The 18,143-nt window shown below is 40.0% G+C and overlaps 1 protein-coding gene across 1 annotated transcript in view; it reads right to left on the reverse strand.

Moving 5' to 3' along the window:
• Positions 1 to 18,143, reverse strand: part of CSMD1 (CUB and Sushi multiple domains 1) — a 669,247-nt gene that overhangs the window by 309,125 nt on the left and 341,979 nt on the right. The window contains exons 19-20 of the mRNA XM_042982757.1: positions 4,239 to 4,430; positions 3,646 to 3,772 (exon numbers count right to left, since the gene is read on the reverse strand). Coding sequence (XP_042838691.1) covers positions 3,646 to 3,772; positions 4,239 to 4,430 — 319 coding nt within the window. The remainder of the gene's footprint in view (positions 1 to 3,645; positions 3,773 to 4,238; positions 4,431 to 18,143) is intronic.

Raw genomic sequence — 18,143 nt, forward strand, 5'->3', positions numbered from 1 at the left:
TTCAGCTCAGGTAACTGCTTTATAGAATATACGTTAAAATTACAAACCTCTTCCAGACCCGGGTGCCCTATAACAATAACCATTCAGGGGTCATCTATTGCCTTGAGCAAAAAGCTATGCAACATGCAATCAGAAATTGCTCGGGGCTTCAGTGAAATCAAAATGGGTCCAACAATAATTGGCCCTGAAGTGTGTCGAAACCATTTTTTAAATAATTTCTGGGATCCTGTTGTTTATTCATTCTTTGAGAGTAAAAACATTTACATTAAATAAATCAGAGTCTGAATGTGTAATAATGAATTCCATTTATATGAAGAATTTTTTAAATACTTAAATTAATCCCTGAACTCATGTTTATATGACTGATGCATTCTTCATTATCAAATAAACAGTTCAGTTAATACTGGCTAAGTTACCAGTGGAATAACTAAGGCTTAGACACTAGCCAACAAATATCAAAGCTAAAACTGGACCCTATCTTTCTGAGTAGTAGTACCATTTAAAGCCTAAAATTGTACATCATGTTCTTTTAATTATGTTTGTTTTCCAAAGTGCCACACCAAAATCAATATATTTTCTTAACGAAGAGGAATCAGCAGAAACATCTTGAGACGAAGCTGAACATTGATTGAGCAAATTAATTATAAATACTGATGCTTCCTTCTTGATTTCCTTATTAGGAAGGACTTTATGGCTTAAATCAAAAAGATCTGTTTACAAATTTGCTAAAGTAAACTCTCATAGTTGAAAGACATGGAAGGGAATGACAACATCCCCAGAACAACAAATTAGTGTATTCAATGTCTTTTTTTCTAGAATCCTAATGGTTAAACATCAGAGCCCAGTCCATGATATAAAAGTTCTACAGTTGTTATTACTTCAACTCATTCTTTATTACTTTCTTTTCTCTTTTCTTATTAAAATGTTAATGAAGTATTAGATTCACCTGCCAAGAATGAATTCATCCTCTGGTTTGCATTTAGGAGAACAATGCTTATTTTAATTCTTAGGAAACAAATCACAAAGGAACTTGTAAGAGATACAGAAATTTGAAATCTTCCTAAAAGAAAATATATCCTGTTTATGTCAAGTTATTTTGGGAATCATAAAATATCCTTAGAATTTTTCAAAATAAAAACTAGTATAATGGCTTTTATAATACTCAGGTCAAGCATTCAGGAGTTAAAGATTAAGAAATAATATTTAGTTTTATTTACTTCAGTGGAAAAGTGCATTGATTTCCATAAAGAATTACAGATTCTTACATTGTTACTCTAATATATCTTATTTTTGTCGCAGTAGATCAATAATTATCTAATAAACCACTTATCTTAATCAAGGTCACAAGTTAATTTTGACATCATTTATTATAAACTGACATCTTGCATTATGTATGTGATTGACATGCCTTCTCTTGCTCCTCTTAAGTAATGAGAATTATTTTTTGTTAGGCTTTGAAAGTGGTAATAGTCTGTGCCACGTTAGTTTAAGATGGCAAGATATTTGGGGTGCCTGGGTGGCTCAGTCGGTTAAGCGTCCGACCCTTGGTTTCGGCTCAGGTCATGATCTCACGGTTCCTGAGATCGAGCCCCACATCTGGCTCTGCACTGACAGCAGCTAGCCTGCTTGGGATTCTCTCTCATGTCCTTTCTCTCTCCTTCCTTCTCTTTCTGCCCCTCCACCACTCTCACTCTTTCTCTCTCTAAAAATAAATAAACTTCAAAAATTATTTTTTAAAAAGACGGCAACATGTTCGTGTCACAGTGTGAAAGAGAGCTGTGGGTTTCAGAGGATGGATGTCCGATGAAGGGAACGGAGCATCACAGGATACAATATGCATCTCCCCTCGGCTTTCATTCCCGTTTACTGTCACTAAGTTATAAAATTGCAGCATGATGGGTCTATGTCTGTTTTACATACATTACTAAGTCTGCTAGGGTGCCTTTTATGAATAAGGACAAAAAAAATCAGTGCTTTATGAATGCTTCTGTCCATTCACTAGCCCCATAAAGAACTTTCTGTGTTTGATCTCCCACTTGATTCAACTTCATACATTTGAAGAAGGAGCTGAATTGGCCACTCAGTCTCTCGTGGTCTTCCTGGTGCACAAGGCAGTGAATGGACTGGACGTCTGTGGATTAGGACTGTTAGGGGTGGGGCAGAATTGTTCATCTTTTTTTTTGTTAATTTTTGTTAACTTTATTTATTCTGAGAGAGACAGAGACAGTGAGAGTCGGGGAGGGGCAGAGAAAGGAGACAGAGAATTCCAAGCAGGCTCTGCACTGTCAGCACAGAGGAGCCCGAAACGGGGCTTGAACCCACGAAACCGTGAAATCGTGACTCGAGTTGAAACCAAGAGTCGGATGTTTAACACACGGAGCCACCCAGGCGCCCCAGGGTGGGGCAAAATTTTTAGACAGTAAATTGTGTACAGAGATTTCAGAAGAACTACAATGAAAGGGAAAAAAAAAAAATAAACACACAGTAAAATGATTCTACAAAGCACTGCAAAGGACTGTGTTCTCTTCTTGTTCATGAGAACTATAATCAAGAAACAACTTATTTTGAAATTACTTTGTGATTTACGTGCTGTGGTTTCTGACATGGCCTTCTGACCAGAACATGGAACACTTGCTTTGCAAAGATTACTTTTTGTTGGTTTACTTATCCGTATAAAAAGATTACCACAATAACCAAGACCCATCAATTAAAATAGAGTATTTTCTTTTAAAATGTTTGCACAATTTTCTGTGATTTTTTTCAAGTAGGCTCCATGTGTATGTAGTGCAGAGCCGAACATGGGACTCCACTCACAACGCTGAGATCGAAACCTGAGCCAAGCTCAAGATTTGAGCTTAACCGTCTGAGACACCCAGGTACCCCACTTTTCAGTGATTTGTAAATATTTTCATTTCTATGTGTAACTTTAGATTGAAATGCTTTCCTGGTTTACCTCAAACTTAACTTCGGTATATGGCAAATGACCACATATTCTCCCCAACCCTGTATGCAAGCCCCTTTTCAATATGACTTTGCTTTTCTTTCCGTTAAGGGCTGGAGTGTATTTCTTCAAACTTTATCTTGCTCATGAGCTTTGCTTTGACATATGGCATGTTAGCAAATGTTACGCAAGGCGAAGTTTGAAAGGCGTGCCCTCTCTTGCTGCCGGGAAAGTTCCATCGTGATTAGTTTACTGAAGAAACAGCAGTCTGGTATCGAGAGGCCCCAGCCTTCCGACACGTCCAGGTGAGATGTGCACACCTGAGTGACACTATCCTGGACCACCCTGCCAAACGTGCGCAGCCCAGGACTGCCCAGGCAACCCACAAAGTCAAGGGCAGATAAATCACTGTTTTACGCAACTGAACTTTGGTGGCCAGTTTGTTATGCGGCAAAAGCTAACTGATACCTTTACTTCCTTTTTCTCTTTTTTGTAGATGGCTTAACACAAGTTCTTAAAGGAACACCAAAGTAAGCGTGTGAGCCAACCAAAACTGTATGCACACCATTATGTGTTTTTCTTTGACTCACAAACTTAAATCTAGTCATGGATAATAACAGATGTACTATTATCTCCACTACAAATACAGAAGACAAGACCGTATTCTAAAACTGCATCGCGGAAACCAAAGTACAAGAAAGTACCTGATGGTCTTTCCTGGGTCGGCCTCGATGGTCCAGGTACAATGCAGGTTGTTGTCATAGGGAGCAGGGTAGCCGGGAGACAGGATGCGCCCTGACGTGGCAGCATGGATATGACCACCACACTCCGCTGTGAGAGACAGGGAAACAGGAGGGGATTCACTCCAGGCCCTCGGATTTCCATACAGCTCTTTTAATAACAAACCCCCAAACCATCACGTCCACATTATACACACAACCAAAAATAATCACATTCGTCCGTCTCCATCATTTGTTTCCTTTACTTATTCCCAAGCATCATCCCGATGGAAAGACATTATCTGCTACATAATCAAAGTCGAGAGTATAAAACAATGAAACACTTGAGTTATAATTCCAATAGTAATTCTGTACAGACAGCCTCAGTAAAACAGTACCAGGAAATCGTCCTTTCCTACAGAAAACAAGAAACAACGAAAAGACATGCATATCTTGGAAATACATAAAAACCTACACTGCAGAGACAGCAGAAGAACCCTGCCCTCTTCCGCAGCACCGTGGGGCTCCCGCTCTCAGGTATGCTTTTGTGTAGTGAGGAGGCCAACTTCCCAACTCACCTACACAGGAAGGCAGTGGCTTGTCCCACACTCTCCGGTCGCCACTCAGGCAGGTCAGACTGTTGCTGCCATGCATGGCATAGCCTGGGTTACAGCTGTACAGAACTACAGTGTCAGTAAAGTGGCCTTCATCTCGGATCCTATAGCCATAGTTAGGGATTCCTGGATCCTCACATTTTACTAGGTCAAAACCTATGAGAAAGGAGGGGAAAGATTGAGTAGAAGTAACGGTAGACTGTAGGTTAGCATCAAATAAAGATGAGATGGTGGAGGTTATCAAACGCCTCCCGGAGCTTGGAAAGAAAAAGAAGACTGTGAATTTAAAAAGGGAAAAACACAGGTGGGTCTCGATTGGACTTATTTGGTAACCATGTGTCGTCTCGTGATGCTTGATAATTTTATTTGTTCTTATCTATTTACATAATTATACGGAGAGTCTCTTTTCCTAAGAGTTCCAAATTCTCGTCTGCTAATCTAGGTTGCATGCCAGCATGCTGAATTCTCCAGTAAGCCTTAGAGCCTTGTCTCATGGAGCTGTAAGCTTTTCCTACTTCCACACTCCTTCTGTCAAGCTCAAACTTTCCAGAAGGAGGGACCAGCCATGCCTGTGTGGCACAGAGCCTGAAAGGCACTCTTCAGGGTCCTTACTGCCAGCACTGACTGTAACCTGCAGTCATGACCCGCCCACCTTCACACCATCTTTCTCTATAACTGCAAGATCTTAAGCTTCATGGGAAACTGAAAAGTTGTTCCTACTCACAGAAGGCAGGCTTGTGAATTTCCACCTGCCACACTGCTGTGGCATACAGTTAGGGGGGCTTCTGGGCAGCTAACTCCACGTGCAACGGAAATCCCAGAAATGAATCACTATAATGACTTCGCCAAACTTAGCTCTTAAACTCAAAGAAATAGATGACAGAAATGAAGATTTAGCTTCTGCAGTACTGAGAGCTGTATATTGCTTTTATGTGAGGCAATATATTACGGCCATCTGTGGAGACAGTCTTCCACTAACATTTCTCCCCTTGTATCCCGATGCAAATTTTGACCATTTTAAAAAGGAGAGCTGGGAACTTGATGTACCACATGGTCTGTTAACATTAACTTCCACCTAACTTTGATTTCTTCCTTTCAGAAAAAAAGAAAGAAAAGAAAAAAAGAAAAGAAAAGGGGGGGGGGGAGGGAAAGAGAGAGAGAGAGAGAGAGAGAGAAGGAAGGAAGGAAGGAAGGAAGGATGGATTTGTGATTTGTGATTTTTGATAGGTCGGCCTGCCAGACTTGCATTTGAGACGGTTTCCATGGAGGACAATATATCCATAAATTCGCAACATAATGCCACCCTGATGATCTCTATATAATCAGGATTTGAGTTCTGCAGTTTTGTACAGGGGAGAGAAAATGACATGTGGTCATTTACACTCAAGTTGCTAACTCTCTTCCTAAAAGTGTCCCCCATAAAGTATTAGTCGTTACTAACTATGCCTTTACAATAACTCTGATCTATTTAAGAAATGCAAATACTGAAAAACCTTGGATTGTGAGTAACTCATTCTGCCAGTCTTCTGCAAGATGAGCAAACATTTCTAACAAATTTTAACGTGATACACGAGCGATGTCTTCCGATAGGAGTAGTACGTGCCGTCGAACGTCACGTGATCACAACTGAGCCAATGGTTCTCGAGATTCGCTTTGATCTACAATTGCCTTGGATGACAAGTGTGTTTCTGGAATGAATTATGCTGGCAAACCAAGGTTTTATTGTAATTTTAACTCCAGTTGCCCAGAAGGAAAGAACGTAAGAGAACATCAATCCCGGTGCAAAACAAAGGGATATTTTAATTGCCACAAAGGGGAGGCAGGCGTTTAGGGGAAGGGTCTCAGGGCTCATGCAGATATTTGACTAGTCTAATCTGACCAAAGACAGCCAACACACCGGGGAGAAAGCAAGCCAGTATCCTGCTGAAGTTGCGTCTGACAGACAGCCATGGGACAGAAGTGTCGCAAAAGGCTCTACACATTAATTAGCCTGTGCTTCTCCTTCTACAAAAGGGAAAACGGAACCAGAGTCTTTGTTGTTGTTGCTTTATGTGGTTCTTGGGTTGGAAGCGAGGGGATCTGAGCAGCGCTTTACAGCAAGGCCACAGGGTGTGAGGAACTGAGGACAGAACCAGCAAGGAGGTGCGGCCACGCCTAAGGAGGGCCCCGCTCCTGGTAACAAGTAACATCTCAGATGTTCCACTATGAACTCAAATTAGGTATTTAAGTATCAAATGACAGTGGAAGATAAAATTGAAAATATTCAGTAGACAAACAAACTCCAGGTATCAACAAGAGCCAGGGATCTGTCACTAGCATCCACACCCTTGTGCCAGGATGCCGGGTAAGCCAAGGAATCCATACGAGGAGTTGGGTTCATGCTCAAGGACATGCAGGGCTTATCAACGAAGAGCAAAGTCCGTGCAGGACAGCAGGCCCTGGGAGACAGTTACGAACTCCTGTGCCGTGGAAATTCACACCTGGCGGGACATGAGCCTCCGACCTTTCAAGGAGCACCAGAAATCTGGATTCCTTTTTAGTTTATAATGATTGTTGAGTGAATAAATATTCTGAAAGTGGAGATGTTTAAAATCCAGAATCAGATTGTTAAAGCCAGATGTCAGTAACACAAAGGACCAGATGGTTTACTGGCTTTTGGTGAAGGCTTTAATGGCACTCGGAATGGGAGAAAAAGTTGGCAAATCCATCTAATGTTTCTTAGATTTTTTTTTAAGTTTATTTATTTTGAGAGAGACAGAGACAGCACAAGCGGGGGAGGGACAGAGAATCCCAAGCAGGTTCCATGCTGTCAGCGCAGAGTTCAATGTGGGGCTCGAACTCAGGAAACTGTGAGATCATGACCTGAGCCAGAATCAAGAGTCGGACGCATAACTGACTGAGCCCCCCCAGACCCCCCACCTAATGCTTCTAAACTAAGCTTTGAAACACAAGCACCTGCTGTGGAGTACTGAGGCCTGGACGAGGAAACGGTCAAGCTGGCCCAGGACCTCCCATGATGAGGACCAGTTGCTTCTGGGTGACACAGAACCGTTTTTGTTATAAAAGATTCCCTTGGCAGAGGTGCGTGCCTGTGCTGATAAAGTAATGACATTGAACTTCCTGTGTGACTTGTGCGCGTTCTCACGAGCTTCTAGTCTGCAGCTTTACAGACAAACCTCTACAACTAACCACTTGGCATTAAAACCTTTCTGGAGGAAGGTAAAAAAGAACATTAGAGGGCAAACAATAAAACAAATAAAGATGTACTAATAAAGTCTGCCAAGCCTTCTTTGGGTTGATTTTTTTTTTTTTTTTTTGAGAAAGGTTTGACAGCTTTTTCTATCATTTAATCTTGAATTAAAAAAAAACAACAACACAACACATCCTATCACACAGTTGAGTCAAGTTGTCTCTGAACGGGTAGCTGCTATCTCCAGTACCTGTGGTACTTGCTTTCTTACGGTGCCTTCTAGCAGTTTTTCAAAAGTTTGCTTATGTCTTCAACGGCATCATGAAATCCCTTACGTGTAAAGAGTCCTGCACTTGATTACTAAGCGCCCAAAGCCTCTAGGCCCATCCAACGTCATGGTAGGAAATACATTCCTCTTCCCTGTCAGACAGTTGAAAAGTATTTGGACATTCCAGAATTCAGTTTTCCAATTTTCAGTCCACCAAAGAGAGCTTTGTTCACACGAAATGCCCCACATGATTTAACAGTTCATTTCCAGTTACAGGTGGAACCACAGACTTTATCCCTGGAGGAAGCATTGAAAGTAGGATTGATCACTGTCTTGAAACGGCTGGAGAAATCCTCAGAAACCCCACATTTCCCTCGCTGTTGGGACTGTTGGACTCAGTCCGTCCACAAGCACCGGAAACACATCCCCGCTCTGCTCTCTGTCCACAAACTGATGAATTCATTTCGACTGAGTTTGGCTTGCTTTGTGGTTAAGGAGTTGTAACATCACTGTGACTCTGAAAACATTTCAACACTGCTTTTAAACACCGGTGAACTAATAAGTTGCACAGATGCCTAACAGCAACATTCTGAAGCAGCAAAAAACTCCCTGATGAATTCCATGACTATTTCTGGAAAAAAAATGTCCTGTGGTTAATCAAAAACACCTCAAAAAGTATTTTTAAGATTTATCTTTAGATCTCAAAGATACTCCTCCAAAGAAGAGACATTTCCATTTTAATCTGAATCTGAAACATTTTATAATGACCAATCTTAATACTGCTAAAGGGTGATGACTTTAAAAATACAGAGAAGATGTCCCTTCCTGTCTTGGAGCCACCAGCCTGCACGAAATCAGTGTAGCAAATACTGGTTCTGTATATTCTTTTAGGCCACAGAACCTTTAAAAAAGATTAAAGCCAGTTATTTATTTCAAAACATTATCTATTAAGAGTTGTGATTGGTATTGAATTTATTTAGTAATTCCATTTGTGTCTGTTTCCTGTGATTTCTTCTGAGGTCATATAAGCAGCAAAGATGCTTTGGACTAAATGTTCCAGGGAAAACAAGCTGTAAACATCAGGCAGATGGAAATGACCTCTCCACATCTTTTACAGTATTTACCCAGTCTTAATATTTTTTAAGGATTAAATGGTATATATCTTGAGCATCTAACAAAATAATAGCATTATAAGAGACTTCCACTTAACTCTCAAGTATCTGGTCTAGTTCTTATCTTCCCCATAAAGCACTTGTGTGAGACAAGAATTTGCCCTGGATCTGATCCATTCTGTGCCTGCAGGCTGAATGAGGCCCGCAGTCATGAATTTCCCAGCCTCTGTCTAAACAGCTTTTGAGAAGGTGCTTCCTTGTGTAGGCGAGCTTTGAGAACCACAGCTGAGGAAAAAGCATATTCCTCATTCACAAATCTGATACCTTCTCCTACAAACAACTGAAAAAGCTCCAAATATTCACAGAATCCTGTCATCATTTAACTGTACCTGACACTTATTTCAATTTGAATAATGTACCTTTTGGTAAAAATCTCCTTAGTAATCTAAGAAAATGTTGCCATGTGCAAAAACCAAAAACCAGAACAAACAAAACACACAAACACACAGAAAGGGACATAGCTTTCCCATTTGCTTTCAGTAAAAAGAAGTACAGTAAAACGTTAGTTTGTGAGCATATTTTGTTCTGGAAACATGCTTGTCATCCAAAGCACTTGTATATCAAAGTGAATTTCCAGAATCATTGGCTCAGTTGTGCTCATGTGATGCTCAGAGGTAGGTACTACTCATATTGCAAGGTATCGCTCGTGTATCAAGGTAAAAGGACTTGCAGTCATCTGGAAAGAAACGTAGCTTGAGACCAGAGCGCTGTTTCAGGTTATTTTGGTGGTTCACTTGAAAAGTAAAGTTCACTGATGAAGAATTTCCTGAAATGTTTGGATTCCTGCTCTTAAACCCAAGTCTCATTATTTAAGAATGAAACTCTAGATGAAGTATGTGTACTTGCATTGGAGTTTTAAGTTATTATTTACAAAATTACACATCAGTGCTGTTTTTTACCTACAACTGTTCTTGGTTTCAAACTGATTTTTTTCTATCAGCTAGTTTTTTTATCGTTTATTTTCCCCCAATATTATTTTATGACTGATGTTATTTCATCATTATGGGAGATGATACTGAGAATTTCCCCCAAATAGCAGTGTTCAACAGGATGGTGAAAACGTTTGAACAGAAAAATGAACTCCTGAGCTCCAGAGTGAAATATCAAAAAGCCCGTTGAACTCCAGAGTGAAAATCAGATAGCCAAAGTAGCTACTTCTCTGGAACCATCTTGGTTTTCATGAAATATGTCACTAACAAACCATAAAGGTAATCATAGCTAAGAATTCTTGCAGTCAATCCTAAAATATTTTGTAATTCTAAATATATTGTATAGACCCAAAATGAGACATTAATGTGGAATATACTCTGACCTTGCGTGGAGTTTATACAGTGATTCAAGGTGTTAATACCAGTTCTGGGAGGGCTTTGTGAAACATTTTGCACTGTCCACCTTCTCCCTGATGTTTACCACTGCACACGGCTTGTCCCTGTTGAGAGTATTTACAACTGAGGATGGGGACTTGGCAGCCACATCAGGGTCAGCATCTACACCAGGGCAGGGAAAGGGTGGGCCAAGGGCATTTTACTCTGTGTTAGTTTTTAAATGCATCCAACTGGTGAAGACGGTGGTAACTCATACACTGTGGTAAGAACTTATAATTAGCACATTGTCTAAATTTTTAAGACATGTTTACTATGACTATGAGGCAGGGAATTTGTTAGTTACTGTGAGTAGAAGTGAACAGAACAGGGCCCTCTTGTCCATGGTCTACTTACCTACACAGCAAAAAAATAAGTATTTTAAAAACAATAAGAGGGGCACATGGGTGGTTCAGTCAGTAAAGCATCTAACTTTGGCTCAGGTCATGACCTCATGGTTTGTGAGTTCGAGCCCCGCACTGGGCTCTTTGCTGTTAGCACAGAACTTGTTTTGGATCCTCTGTCCCATTCTCTCTGCCCCTCTCCTGCTTGTGCTTTCTCTCGCTCTCAAATATAAGCTTAATAAAAAGATATGATACTTGTTACAGCAAAGGTCTGTGGGAAGGTTGAGAGAGGCACAGAAGGAAAGAGGAAGGTGGGACACAACTTTACAGAAGAGATAAAACTGAGCTGTTCCGGAAGGATAGTAGACATTGGTGGTTACAGAACCAGAAGAGAAGTCTCCAGATAAAGTCTTCATTATTATGTGGAGGTTTGGAAGAACATGGTGTATCCTGGGATGGAGACCAATTTCCGGTAGCAGGTGTATCTCACTGATGCTTTGCTGTAAAAATCAGGGAAGGGCTATCCTGCAGCCGAGGGGAGTGCAGAGTGAGTCAGCCTGCAGTGCGATGTTGGTGGGGAAACAGGTGTCTGCACAAGGAAGTGACACACAGATATTTGTAGGTATTTGTATTTCAGAGAGAATCAGGGGCAATATGGAGTGCGGACTGGAGTGAGGGAATAAGACAGGAAAAAATTAAAAGATGTTTATCTAGCACTGAGGTTGGCTGCAGCAGTGGGATACAGGGTAGTGCACGGGGTAAAGTCACGTGTGTGTGCAGAACACGCAAACGTGTCATCATGCAAGGGGAGCCCGAGACGCAAGTAGAGGCAGCAGAGGGATGGCTGTGATGGAGAGGTGACACAAGGGAGAGAACAGAGCTCACACGAGGGTTTTGAGGGAGAAGAGAAACATCATGTCGGGTCCTGATGTCATCTCATAACAAGCCAGTGTATGATCCAGGAAAAGAAACCCTTTCATTAACACCTTCTTCTACAAATAACTACAAATAAACATGCTCTTAAGATATTTAGGACACGAAACAAGAAAGGCTTATGGAGCTTATTGTCCAATAGAGGAATCAGACACGATAAGGAATAGCAACAGACCTTCATGAGCATATCAGCAACAGAAATATGGAAGCCATGGATGACACCACCACAACCCTAACAGCTGTCCCTCCCCGTCTCTATTTTCTGTCGCTTTTCTGCTTTTCCTAATTACTTTTGTGTTTTCTGGTGTTCACTACTTTTTATATTGGAGAGAACAGTAGGAGGAACACGGAATTTTTTTTTTCTTTTTTTTTTTTTATTATTAGCACCATGCTCTAACCAACTGAGCTAACCAGCTGCCTCGGAATGCTTTGTTTTTTGTTTTTTTGTTTTTTGTTTTAATAGGAAGTTCTCTAAATTTTTGTAAGTTTGGCTCCTATCATACAGAATTAAACTTACAGTCAGGCGGTTAATATTAGTATTTGTCTGGCATCACCATTCTGTATGTTCAGATTATCCAAGTCCTCTACATTTAAGTTTTAAGCAAAAATGTTGAAGTAAAAGAGTACTTTAATTGTAAATATAAGCTATTAATACTATTTTCATAAAATGTACTTTTCGTTATGATTTCTACGTGATGATGAAGCTAGTAATTTATATATAGTAGCTTAGTCTAGTAACACTTCATTTGATTGATAAAATACATTGGGAGTATAATATCCTAATATAATCTTTTCCTTTTTTGACCTAATATTAATGGGTATTAAAGTAAAAAAAAAGATGATTTAGATAATTTTATTGAGAAAACATATCTGGAAAATCTCCTTCTCTTATCTACGGCATTAATTAGTTAAATCATTTCTTTAACACCTTTTTATAGTGTCTACTGTACTTCAGATAATTTCCTAGGTACTGGAAATATAAAATTAATTGATCTCAGTCCTGGCTCACCAGGAGCTCACAATCTGTACAGAAAGACAAATAATATACAGCGGTGAACGTCTTACATTTTAATGGGACATCCATTCAATACACACATATTAAACACTTAATTTATAATGTATTTCACAAGATACTACATCCTCTTTCAGTATACAGGCATAGCTTTGCCCGTTAGGGCCGAGAGTTTAATTGGAAGTGTTCCTACTACATCACCAAGTGCTTAAGAAGAACAGAATGCACACACATTCTAGGAGGCAGCTGGAAGAGTTCACCAAGCTGGAGTCTTATGTCCTTCGTCAGGACTTCTGGGAAAACAGGATGCTAGTACAGGGCAACCCATTTATAGGCAGCCACACAGTATGAAATATGGCTGCTTCTAAATGAGCCACCTGTACTTTCCAAGGGGTGCACAGGTGACCGCAAGTAACACGCCATGCTTGATTGCGGATGCTTCTTTCGGTTTTACCAGTAAAAACAAACACACATACATACATATACACATTTATACGAAGGGATATCCAGAAGTACAATGAAACAAGTTCAACCAACCATATATCACATTTAACTGACTACATAAAATGCAATTTGATTATTTTCAGAATATATTCCCTAATAGAATGGTAGCTTTTACATTTCTTATTTGCAGATTAAGAAGTAACTTCCTCTCTGAAAAAGACTGTTTTCCACGGTGGGGTTGGGGTGGAGTTAGGAATAATATGTCTAAAAAAAAACCTCAAGCATATTTTTATTTTAAATTCTGAAATTCACTAATTGCTTAAAATAACTTGACTATTCCAAGAATCTGATTAACTATTGTTGATTTCCTTAAAATTTAGCTGTGGGAGTTTGCAGTCCTGAAGAATCTTCATGGCCAAATACGAAGTTCAGAAGGAATGAAAACGCTAACAATTCACACTTAAATAATTTGGTATCAAAACAGGGAAGAAGTTAAAGCTAGATTGAATGCAGATTTCACTAGCTCGAGAAAATAAATATCAATATATAGAACCAAGACAAAGTGGCAAGTCAAAGTCTTCTACCAATATATTTATCAAAAATACCACAATTAAACTATATTTTGATCATATTACAATTGCATGTTTTTAAACCCCAAGACACAGTTTCAGCAATGTTTTAAGAAACTTGAGCATTCCTACATAATTCAATTATGTAATTATCTTAAAAAAATTTTTTTTTAATCTTCATTTTTGAGAGAGAGACAGACCGTGAGCAGGGAAGGGGCAGAGAAAGAGGGAGGCACAGAATCTGAAGCAGGATCCAGGCTCTGAGCTGTCAGCACAGAGCCCGAAACGGGGCTCAAACCCACGAAGTGTGAGATCATGACCTGAGCTGAAGTTGTACACTTAATCGACTGAGCCCCCCAGGCACCCCAAACTATGTAATTATTTTTAACGATAGAAAATTTTCAGATTTTTTTTGCCATTTTGCTTATGAAAGTCTTGATCCGTGAAATGAAAATGGTGGGGAGAGTGGGGAACGGGAAAATAGGAACACATCGGTGAGTTATTTTTAAAACCATCATTTCTTGATAGTATGGAATTTTTAGCATATAATATTAATTCCCATGGTCTAAAACTTGATGTTTATATTTGCATATTATCTGCATATGGGAATATCATGATTAACAATGCATTTACTTTTTATTGTACTTTAATAGAGAACTATAAGTTGTGCTTAATTTATTGTTTTCACCCATGGATCTCATGGTCTTCTTTCCACTTAGGAACAAAATAAATAGACAGGGCACTGATTCCAGATGCTTATTTCCATAAAGGTGAGCATGAAAAGGAAGGGAGCATGGTACGGGGTACCTACAGAACACATACTGTGCCATGCAATGCATTAGGCAGTTCTGTCCAGGACATCTCTTTTAATCCTGAAAATAATCTTAGAGAATGGTTAATTACAGGATCCTAAGTAGGACACACTGGAGAGTTTTGTTAGAGCCCAGATGGAGGTGCCCCAGACAAAGTCAGCTTCCTTTTAGAAGCACGCAAGCCTGGCAGTTTAATGCACACAAGATTAAGGTGACAATTCTTGATACAGAGTGAGTTCCCCTTGGAGTGGCCCCTCACCTTCCCCTACTTGGTCCTGAGAGGAACCCCTCCCAAAGTTGGCTGTGTTCACCCTGGGCTCCTTCAGGCATTCTTGACAGGGCTACGAGGACTACCCAAGACACATCCTGATCAACTAGATAGGACTGTCTCTTCTTACTTGCTACCGAAGATTCACTCGATTTGGCCAAGAGCATTGTACTACATAACAAAAGAAGAGCATTTTGGAAAGTCCCATGGGGGACTTAATTCTTCTTTGCTCATAAAATAACTGTCACACTTTCTTTTCCCCGGAAAGGTTGTCCCCATTGGATCAAGAGACATGTCAAATTTACATGCAACCAAATGAACCTCTGATCTTCAAGAGATTATCCCGGAGGCAACTAGGGACATGAGTCCTGGTTCTGCGAACACGGCTCTTTCCTCTCTTCAGTCTGTGTATCTGATTCTTGGCAAAAGGAAAAAAAGAAAAGTGTGAGGAAAGCAAAGGTGCCCATGGGAACGTGTAAACACCCCAAGTGGAAGAAGTAGAATGGTTGGAAACAGAACGATGCCCACGGGAAGAGCTGCTGAGAACACCCTACGCAGAAGGTCAGGGGCCCAGGGGCACAAGGACTCACAGGATATGGGAAATGAGGGACAACTGAGCTCTTCCAAACGATGTCCAGACTAAGTCCATTCTCAAGTTCACTTTCCTTTACCTCGTCCCACTTCCGTTTCCAAGTGATAAATATGGATGGTAATGCCTCTTTCTTCCTGCCCCCATGTTACAGAGATTTTTATAAGAAAAAGTAAAAGATTTAACAGAACACACTGAACTCTTCCTAAGTAAACTCTGTATAAATATAAGGGATTATCAACAACACTCAGATTTTTTGCTGCTGTTAGTATTCATATGTTGTTATCTATATTATTCTACAACAAATAAATACAAAGTTATTGTCAAACCATATGCCAGAACGCACCCCCTCAAGCAATGTAGCCAGGCCATCAATTCCCAAGAAGCGACAGCCACAACCAGACCACTGCTGGCTTATCACGGCTTTAGGGGGTAAGGGTACCGTTCCTCATGTTCCACATCTCATTCTTCCAAAGAATTTCCGCGCGAGTGACCGCCATCCATCAGCCTACCTGTGACTTGCAAGAGCCAGCCGGGGCTCACTCAGCTTACTTCTGAGACCTCAGTAACAGGAACCACCTAACTGGAGACCTGCGCGCAGGTACGACACTTGCTCATTCAGAGCTTTTACACACGTCGTGTGAAGGTGTATGATAAACACCACGAAGAGTTCATCTGCATTTAAGTTTTTGTTTTTCTTTTTTTCTTTTTTTTTACTTGAATTGAGTACTTCACTTTGTTTTGCATTTGGGTCTTCCTTTCCAGTGTGTGCTAGGGCGTTTCCTGGCCGGATCATTCTTGAAACCCAGGTGAAACTCATTCCTGTCACCATTCTGTCACCACCTCCTGCCCCCTGTATCCAGAGTAACTGCCTGACTGCATTGCTCATGTCCTCCAAATCATACCTGTCCTTTAAGACCAAATCCAGCCCATTCCTGTTAAGGCTCCCCTACCTATTCCTCCTGAGTCCTCTGTCCTTCTCGAATTTCTTATGAATCCACTGCAAAATATGTGACCATTGGTGTGCCACAAGTTATTTTTTCTTCTACGTCTTCCTGTGTGTAGTTTATTATTCCATCTAAAAACTTGCTCCTTGAAGACAGGGATGGGATAGTGAGTACTCTGTTTACCACATTATCTAAGGAAGTTCAGAAGTGGGAATAGAAACACCCTAATGTATTCATGTTACTGAGTTTCATTGGTGGTTATATTAATTCCAACTTGTCAGTGACTGCTTTTAATTCAAATAAACTGTTAAGCTTCTAAAGATTTCCAAGTATTATTAAAATCATGAAAATCACTGCTTATCTTTTGAGTATTCATACTAATTTTTTAAAAAATTGGGAAGATTTAAAACCAATATTCAATCAGAAATATCCATCCAGCTAATGAAGATTAAAAATGGGTACAACAATATTACTTAACCATCTTTGAATGGAAGACACAGAGGTTCCTATTTTTCCATAAGCTGACTTTCCAAAGAGGGAGTCCCATCACATACTCAAGTGGAAATGTGTAATAACACATTTATATAATGAAATGGGTATTTCATAGATTTATTTCCATGGGATTATTGTATGAAATGCAATCAGAAGTCTTCAGCATTATGGACATAAAATGGTGTTATTTTGGTCACAGTGGATTCAGGTTGATGATGCTCAGATGACCGATGACAGATATTTCAAGCATTTTTGATAGCCTGAAAACTGAACAGGTTTTGAGTACAAGTAGAAAATTTTCATTCATTTCCTGATGAATTATTTGTTCATTTGTACTTTTCATCAGAACCAATCTATTCTTTTAGATGTGGGAATTCATCTTTTACATGAAAAAAGATCAGTTTAATGATTAAACATTCAAATTAATAAAGAAATAATAAACATGAATGAGCAATTTCTTAGCAATTATTTCGATTATCGTGCAGGGGCACAGATCAGTAATTACCTCTTCCAAAAGTTCCAATTCATACAGATCTTATTTCATACTGATGCGTGCTAACTACCTCTGGAAATTTCCACAAGAGACAGCTCTTCTATGAACATATCTGTTACCTCTTGGATTTTATTATTTGGCTCCTCAACTGATATTTTACTGACCAAGATGTATAATGTATCAGATTTCAATAAATTAACCAAAGATGTAGAGAATCCTCTGGATACCTGACTCCAGATGGGTTTGCATTACCGTCAGACCTCACGACTGGAGCCTACAGGCCATGCGGCCAGGTGGGTCCATCAGCTGTGGACTAAGCCTAACACCACCTAACCCTCACCCCCACACTCTGCCACGGAGGCAATGTTCCTGTTCAACCTATTTGCTATTTGGTAAAGGAAATAGGTTTCTGATTACTGTAATGATAAACTCTTATCTTAAGAAATGCTAGGATTCGCAAATAAGTCCCCTGTTTTTATTCTAGAGCTTAACAGTACTGACACCTGCATCATCATCCAGAACTCAGCCTGCAGCCACAGTTCCTTCCTTTTATCTTATTTAACAAGTCAACTCATCAAAGCCCTATAAATAAAGAGATTTTTAAAGACCTGTTGTTTACATCTTACCTCCATCACCTTGCTCTTACTGGCATTACCTCAGAATTAGATTACACAACATCTAATGGGCAAATTCTAACTTCATTCACATCTCCCATCTATGCTACATATGGAAGCAAGATTAAAAACCTAATACCAAGCACCGAGGGATGTCAAGACCCTATTATCCAAAAATGACATCTAAACCTCTTCTACTACAAATCGACCGTTCCCGATTCCCCAAGTCAGTAAATAACATCCCCGGAGCCCACCGACACTGGAGTCACCTTGGGCTCCTGCTTATTTCATACCCCACACACAAGCTGTCACTTATCCAATTGTTGTAGGGAGTTAAAAGGTAGACTTTGCTGAAATCATC

Source organism: Panthera tigris, chromosome B1 (genome assembly GCF_018350195.1).
Source record: "Panthera tigris isolate Pti1 chromosome B1, P.tigris_Pti1_mat1.1, whole genome shotgun sequence".
Classification (NCBI taxonomy): domain Eukaryota; kingdom Metazoa; phylum Chordata; class Mammalia; order Carnivora; family Felidae; genus Panthera; species Panthera tigris.